The sequence below is a fragment of the Pieris napi genome, chromosome 17 (assembly GCF_905475465.1).
Source record: "Pieris napi chromosome 17, ilPieNapi1.2, whole genome shotgun sequence".
NCBI classification, from domain to species: Eukaryota; Metazoa; Arthropoda; class Insecta; order Lepidoptera; family Pieridae; genus Pieris; species Pieris napi.
This window is the reverse complement of record NC_062250.1, coordinates 4,750,943-4,760,031: the sequence shown is the minus strand read 5'-3', so window position 1 is coordinate 4,760,031 and position 9,089 is coordinate 4,750,943. Positions and strand designations below refer to the sequence as shown.

Genomic DNA, 9,089 nt, shown 5'->3' with positions numbered 1-9,089 from the left:
GGATAGGTATTTAAAACTCAGGGTGCACTATAAATTATATATTTCTTACAATCATAATTAAATATACAAATTTCTTATGTATAAAAATTGCTATCTACAAAAAGCAGTTTGGATTTTATAGTAACATTTGTTGCTATATTTTTATAGCATATGTACTACAAATAAATAATATGTAATCAAACAAAAAGGAATTATAATTCATATAAAATGTCAATTGAATTTTTTCATACTATATCTGGTCTTCACGATACTTAAAACCCATTTTACTGTCTTTGGTATTTACATCAATTTCAACTAAAGAAAATAAAAACAAATTTAAAAAGTTTGGTCCCCGTGGCAGTGTACCTATAACGTGGCAGCATTTCCTCGCTGTATTGCGATACTTATTCGTTGAGCGACGAAAGTACCAGCTCTGGGGTCACCTGTGCACTTGAACCTCACGGCCTATGAGTCTCTACTCCAAAGGGTAAGGACTACTAAAGATTAATTTAAAAACAAAACAACATTAGTACTAAGCTTATCGTAACATGTGAAGTGTCATTATGGTTGACACCTTTAAACCATTTAAAGACATTTCATATGAACTATAACTCCATATTCCGCAGACATTTCATAGGTGTAATTCATTCATTTTCATCGTTATATGAAAATCTTGAATCAAACTTAATATGAATAATTATTTGTGATCCACCAGGGGTTCCTTGTTGTAGACAGGGATTTTGCAGTAGGGAATAAATAGGGCTGGTTTTGTTGGGGATTATAGTTGTTAAAAGTTGGATTGGCATCATTTATAAACTTCTGTGGACCTACTGAGTTTAGCGAAGATGTAAAACCTGTTCTAACTCGTGGTGTACTTGAAGGGAAGTTTTTATAGAGAGGAATAGTGTTGGGATAGTTTGGTTGTTGATATGTTGTAATACTTGGGTCACAGACAGTTCCACGCACCAGATCATCGAAGTTGGCAGTGAAAATTCTGAAATTTATATCACTGTAGTCCAATTCAGATTCTAAGAATATGGACATCCGGTCTGATATTACCCAAACGTTTCTTCCTTCGTCAACTTTAACATCGCACGGGAAGATCATCGAAACATCATCTCTATCAACTACAGCTGTGTTTTGTGGTTTCATTGGCAGTTGCGTGTTCCAGCACCCAATGGCATTTTGATCAATTAAATTGTATAGCTGAACACCTGTATCATCCACTACTTTAGCGGTTGTGTGAGTATCGGGACCTCTTGATCCAATAACTTTGAAATCTTTGTAAGAGCCTTTCACTTTAGTTTCATCCCTAAGAATACGCGTTGATACAGCAAATTCTGTGTTGCTCGTTATCGGGCTGAAGTAGAGAGTTCTGAATCCATCGGGTCCTTTTGGTGAGGCGGAAATTCCGAAAATTCCTTCGGAGATCCATTGGAAGTTCATGCCGGCGATATTGAAGTCACCAACCAAGGGGTCGGGCAGGAAAAATCCGTGACTGAATCGCCACGACTTGTTTTGTTCCCAAGAGTAAGTGATCAGACCGTAGCCCAGTTCGTCGGAAAAGTAGGCGAAGTAGTCGTCACAGGTGTCACCTTCGTCTAAAGCTATGTTGGCGATGAAGGTCGTTGGTACGATATCTTCAGGCCGGAAGACGTATCTTCTAAGTCTTTGGTTTGTGTGTAAGTCGTAAACGCTAAGCGCATACGGGCAGACATTGGTAACATTCGGATCTGAAACAGAATTTAAAATATTAATTATGCTAGAAATGATGATTAAAACGTCTCACAGATACGTGACACAACATTCTTTAATTTATGGCCTAAATACGAGAACAAACAAGCATCAATGATGTACCTATACAAAGAAACTTAACACAAATTAAGACTACAGTCAAAACCGTTTATGATGACATCGTCAACAACATACCGGTTATATTGACCAAAATCAAAGGTCCCGGCTGAATTCTATAGACCGCCTTAAAAAAAAACAGATTTTGTTACTATAGAAAAATGATAATAATATGTACGTAATATCTTTTTATTATAATTTTCATGTGAAAAAATAAAATGTAGTTTTATTTTATGCATGAGTATATTAATCACACATTCAATAATAAGTATATATTAGGTACTTAATAACAACGTCATCGGCTGTTACGACTATCGGTTTTTACGACCAAATATGAGTGGTCCCTTCGATGTCGTAATAATAGATTTTGACTGTAGTACTAAATAATATATAGCAATCATCTCGTAGTTATTGCTGGCAGAAAGTTACTGCACCAAACCCAAAACAGACAACATTGAAAGGAAATGAAGGAGACACTTACCCACGGTCGGATTTATTCTAATCTAAAGCAATTTAAGTCAGTTTCTAATATTACAAACCCATAAAGAAGAAAAAAGGTGGCGCTAGACTTCTGTATCTGTTTCATGATCATTTCTCAATCTCATAGGCAAGTAGATGATCAGCCTCCTGTGCCAGACGTCGTCGAATTTTTCGGCCTAAGGCAAGCCGGTTTCCTCACGATGTTTTTCTTTATCGTTCGAGCAAATTTTAAATGCGCACATAGAAAGAAAGTCGGGTGCACAGCCGGGGACCGAACCTACGACCTCAGGGATGAGAGCCGCATGCTTAAGGCCAATCTGCTCCCACAAACTCATAAACAGTGAAACGTAAATTCACTGTAAAGTTTTAGAGTAAATAATAGGCTTATTATTATAGCAATCATAGAACCTTACCATAGCCGTAGGTACCGACATCTAAAACCCATAAACGATCGCATTTATCTGCCTTAATTCTGTACACAGTGGTCAGACCAGTTTCACAGTTTCCAAGCTCATTTTCCTTAAAACTTGGGTATGGTGTCAACTTTGGTGATGGTTCGTATGGTGCGTCCAGAGATATGTAATTCAATGTGGCTGGTATTCCTGTAAATTGAATAAAAATTATTTAAAATTTTAGTTTCGTATCGACAATGATGATAAACACTTATAAACCATAAAAACAGTCTATTTGCATTTGCATTTTACATTTTTATTAATTTTCTTTTAACTATTTGTCTGTTTTTGTAGATTTTAATTAAAATTGTGTTATTCGACTGAAATTTTATGAATAAGGGAGTTAGTTAAAATAAAATGAAGGTTGTCTCAAGATTGTCGGTTGACTTGTCATCGCAGCGCATATTCAGCGCTTATGTAAAATTCTAATGAAAATACGAATACGTTGTCAACGAACAAAAGTATGTATTAGGGACAAATTCTTTCAAGTTTAAATCTATATTAGTTATAAATCCTTATTTCAACATACACAAATCACTATAAAGAGTACATATTTATTCAATACAGTTAAATACGTTAAAAGCATTTTTGATGACAATTAAATTGGCCAAAAAATTTCAGTAATCATTTCCAAAACAATAAGTTTGCATTCTTAATATTTTTAAAGAAAACACATTTTTTTTTATAGAACAGGGGCAAACGGGTCATCTAATGTTCTGTAATACCGCCATACTCATGGACACTGCTAGAGGGCTCGCGAGTGCGTTGTCGGCCTTTAATTAATTTAAAACATTCTACTATTCGATCAGGTCATCAATCAATAATTAATTTGCCATTTATTTATTATTTCAACTCGTCTGCAAATCCTCTAAAGCTTAGGCAACTTTTAAAATGTTTAATTAAACGAACTGTTCTAGCTTCCGGCAAGACTTTTTTAATATTTTGTTATATATTTATATATAACATATATATATATATAAATATATAAATATAACAAAATATTTATTTATCCTAGTTATTCAGAGATAATGTAGGTACCGTTCTAATGATGAAAGAATTTGTGAAATAGTTTATTTCAAACAAAAATATTTTTTCCCGTATAATACAGATGAAATAATCGGGCAATTTACGATGTATATACATAATAATTGCGTTTACCGGTATCGACAGTATACCCACTTTGTAACACTTCTAGCAATTTTCTAAAGCAAATATGCATTGCGTGTGTTTATTATAATTATTGGGTTGGGCAAATCGTGATTAGGTTTTTGTGCGATTCGCGAATACAATCTTAGATTGCATTTTGAGTTTCTTTTAAGTACTAGCAAGTGTACATTTTTTCATAGTCGTGAAGTTAAGAGGGCCTTTGTGAAAAAATCAAGTACATATACGTCAATACAATAATTTCATTTTTTGACAGCTAGTACAAGATATCGGCTTTTCATACAACGTATTTTATTCGAACGATGCATATTCCCGACTTTATTTATTTCTGATGTGTTTTTTGCATAAAAGTACGTTTTTCGATTATATTTAAGCATGTACAGATTACTGTAACACCTATTGGCAGATATATATAATATTTATTGCATCCAGTACTCAGTTTTTGCTTTGGAGTTCTTATTCCAAATTCTTGTTCTACGTAAGTAATGATAACCTATAACTTTAAGAAAAGAGCGTACCAATTCTTAAAAGGACGGCAACGCACTTGTGAGCCTTCTAGAAATGTGTCCCTGGCGGAGCCTACAGCCCGTTTGCCTTCTTAGCTTTAAAAAAAAAAAGTTGTGCATACAACCGTTATCAATTATACCAACAAACTTTAAAATTTATTGTTTTATTGTTCGAATGTTGCATTTCTAATCTACACAAATTAATAAATTGCTAAACCAGCAGTTATGGTGGGTTTTTTTCCATATGTGGAATCGCACTAACTCGAACCACGTTAAGTGGAAATCCTCAGTAAGTCGAAAAAAATTGACATTCCCTTCCGCTGAACTCCTAGATACACGATATCTCGAATTATTTAGACTTTGTTACTCGAAAAAGACGTTATTTTCCTACGAAGTATTGATAATACATATTTATACTCTATAACTCGAATTTCAAAAAGGAGACTGTAAGTCGTAGTAAGTAAAATATATCATGACGTCATACTGGGAATTCCCCAAAATAATAGCAATTAAATCCAAAATGAATCTTCGAGTTCTTGGCTTCTAATATATTGTTTTTGTCTTGTACACGCGCAATGAATGAATACATTCATAAAAAATATAACCTTCAAAACTTAAGTTTTATTGTTATTCAAATTCGACTCTGCAAATCGAAAAATACACTTAGAAATCGAAAATCCGTAAGTCGAAATTTCAGCAGTTAAATCATATGTCTAGAAGTTCTTGTTAAGTCGAAAACTCGTTAACTCGATATTTTGTCGTTCCCTTGACATTCGAGTTATCGGGATTCCACTGTATACATATATAAAAAATAGATTTATTATACCAGATAAGGAAGGACTTAGAAACCCTAAAACATGCTAGACAGTATGTGTATAATATTATTACATAATTATGATTTTAGATTTTAGTAATATCATTTTACCTTTCAGAGGATTTAGTTCATAAAACGGGAAGGAGATTCCTTAGAGAATTCCGGCAGAACGTCAATTTTATATGAGTAATGTAAAAGATAAAATAAATCTCTTTTTGACTTAGGCACGTTTGCCCCTATTATATAAATAAAAAAAAGAACCATTGCTGAATCCAAGGGGTCACGATTGTTTTGTTTTAGGCAATTCCTCCTTACTCAGAATTCTGTATAAGGCACCATCCCTAGACCTTATTTAGAAGCCAGCAATGAAAAAACATTATCGCATAAATACTTGTGCTAAGTTATCCAAAATTGATTCAAACATTAATCAAATAAGATTAGGGTTAGCTTCGTCAAGTATGTTTAGTTCCAGCTTGACCCACGGAGCCCTAAGTTTTCGGTTCAAAGATACTTTATTTCTCAAAGAATTCACTTACCGAGAAATTTTAGAGTAGGTAAGTAATGTATATTTATGTAATTATTTAAAAATAAAAATATTAGTTGCTAACAACATGTACAATATTTTTTTCAAATGTGCAAACATATTTTCCATATAAAAAATAATGAATTCCGTTCTATACATTTAATCTTTCATACTGTTCGTGCTTAGATTACTGTATCACTTACTCCTTTGTCCGAAAATCAAACCGGTTAGTGGGCTATATAGTAAAGGTTTTCTAAACAGTTCGCTAGATTTACTGACTCATGTATTTGTCGAAAGCTTGTCACAAGTTCGTAATAGACATTTTGATTTGAATCTTACGAAATAGTGCCGCAGTACTTTAGAAATTTATAATCATAATTTATATATGCCTATGTATAATGAGTAAATTAATTACCTAGTTAGCTCCTTTAGTGTGTCAGTTACGCAAAGTGTATAATGGCATAATCACTTATGGTTTTAGAATATATAAAACTACAAAAACCAAGTAAAATTAGTTATTTTTTTTATTTTTACGTTTAGAGAATAATTGGAAATTACCATTTTTTCCTTCGCAATACGAGTGACTGTTAAATGTGCAATATAGAGAAAGTGGGGATTGAACCTGCGACCTAAGGGATGAGAGTCGCTCTCTGAAGTCACTGGGCCGGCATTGTTTGAACTTATTTATTTTCAATAAAATTTTAGTATCTTAAGAAACCTCAAGTTTTTAAACACACCAACTAAAAAAGCAGCACCAAGTGTAATTTTGTACCAGATCCATATACATTTTTCTAGAAAAGTTTTGATTAGATTTAAAAACATTAATTTTTAATTACAACAAACAGCACACACACATTGCACACTTGAAGCGAACCGAATGGGAAAAGGGAATTTTTTATTTTTATTTTTATTGTTTTTGATATGTCTTATTTTATTTTTTCTTTGAGTATTGTTATTTTGTGTGTTTATGTGTGTGTGTTTTCATATGTAATAAATGTTATGTCTATGTCTAATTATTTCATAGGGATACACCCTATTACATCATACTTTTGTTGATACACCCTATTACATCGTTCTTAATTCCTTTAATGGATAATTCCTTTAATAATTCCTTTAATGGATTCAGGCGTTAACAATTATATAATATTCGAAATTTAAATTTGAAAAAAGAATGTAATTTTTTCGTCCAGTACGTAATAACTTATTTTACCTTATACGTATTTACATTATTTACATTAATTATTGAACACCTATATAGATGTTATCTCGTTATTAAATAATACATATCAGTATCTTAATTCCGTATTTAATAAATATATAATTTGTGTCTGAGGTTGAGAACGCGTAACTAATTAATAATTCAAATCAGGTCAACGCCTGGTTTTCGAGCGAACTTGGAGGTTTGATTCTTTTGCAAAATATTAATTGTTTCTATATATTAAATGATAAAAGCAGAAATATATTCTATTGAGTTACTACTAAAGAGAAATAGGAAATTCAAAGAGAGCTTGGCATGGGCTATTGGCAGGGTCAACGCATATGGCTTGTCTTGCGTTAGTTTTCAGTCGATACCTCAACTGTTTAGGCCAAAAAATATTTAGTTATCTTTTATGTAACTTGTATATAATGAAATAACATTTAATGATACTGTCTATAAAGATATTAAGGGAAGATTAACCCTGAGAATTAGAAATGTGTCTGCCCAAGGCCCATCAGAGGGTTATCCATGCGAATAATAATTTGCATAAATAATATTTAATACATTTATATAATATTTTTTTATGCAAATTAGGCAAAAATAAGTAATGAAATTAATTGTAATTGCCTTTTAAACTTCAAGTAAATATTATTTTAGTAAGAACTTAATTCTAATATTTAATAATATGGAACAGGATTTTTGTTTTTATTTCATCACATAGTAACGATATCCAACAAAATTTAATTTACTAATTCTTTCGAGACACGAAAGGACGAGGTTCGTTTCGTGAACCGTTCTGCTGTGGTGTTGAACGAGGTGATAATGATCTGGATTTGCAGCGACATGATTTTATAGAAAGGGTTTGTACTGAGATTAATAGATTCTAGGTAATTAATACTAATTCATACCCCATTTATATAAATAAACGGCACTGGACATATTTAATTCTATTAGTAATAAAGCTTATTAAATCAAATAATATTCTTATAATTTTTAGTGAATTTTGGAGTCAGTTATATTTTTGTTGATTAGGGATTTTAAATTAACTACTAAAATGCAGGCATTTTGTACATAGACAGTATTGCTTAACATGAAACCAGTTATTTAAGTAAGAATTATATTATTTACTAAATTTTTATCAATCAAAAATGTTTGGTCACTTGACAGGTCATAAACCCGTCAGACATGTACGGAGGAAACACAGTAAATACATACCTGGAAACCATCTAGGTACACTGACGAAAAGCTTGTTCCTCCATCTCTCGATACCAACTGGAAGGGCATTTTTAGGATTCAGGGCCCCACTTTCAAGGTCCCTCTGCTTCGAGTACGGATCAGGGTAATTCCAGTCCAAAACATTCCAGGAGTACAGTTCACGCAGTTTTACAGTAGCAGAAATTGTGGCCAATAGGCAGCCGAGTATAAGAAAACGCGCCAACATATTTCTGTAAACAAAGTTTTACTGTAAAAAACGTCTAGTACTACGCTTATGAACGCACTTTATAATACGTACAATATACACAGCTCGAATAGCTTCAGCTGTTTAAAATGAACTAAAGCGCTACGAATTAGCCCCGCTTTATAAAAGTTAATTCTCCTACCAGCGCGTAGAAATGCCGAGGAAATATCCACAGAGCTATTACGCAATCGGCAATAATATAATAAAAATATTTACGCTCGGACTTTTGCAGATATATTTAATTAAACTGAACATTACAAATATGATAGTAAATTGATTATATATTATAAGAACTGATCATCAGCATCCCTGTTACTTGTGACATTTAATAATTTATAATGGAGTTGAGAGTTTTGAAATAAAGCAATATTGTCGTTGGCAAAAAGGATTTTGTGTTGTGCAAATTTGATGAGTAGATTTCTACCACTTAGGTAACTAATAACATTCATCAATCAAAGAATTAAGTGATTACTTTCACGTTTATTTCTAACTAGATAGGTCCCTTTAAACATAACTATCTTTCCAAGGTTAGGAATAAGAATAGGAATGATTTTTTATAAATTATAATATAACAGGCGTTGGCCTAGTGGCTTCAGCGTGCGACACTCATCCCTGATTTCGTAGGTTCGATCCCCGGCTATGCACCAATGGACTTTCTTTCTA

At 32.6% G+C, this 9,089-nt stretch overlaps 1 protein-coding gene across 1 annotated transcript; it reads right to left on the bottom strand.

The window, feature by feature from the left end:
• Positions 1-1,328: 1,328 nt before the first annotated feature.
• On the bottom strand, positions 1,329-8,602 carry LOC125057994 (protein yellow-like). The gene is given in 5 exon segments (XM_047661985.1): positions 1,329-1,525; positions 1,528-1,712; positions 2,724-2,912; positions 8,183-8,412; positions 8,481-8,602. Coding segments are annotated over 4 exon segments (684 nt in total). The 5' UTR covers positions 8,409-8,412; positions 8,481-8,602; the 3' UTR covers positions 1,329-1,441.
• Between the last annotated feature and the right edge of the window lie 487 nt (positions 8,603-9,089).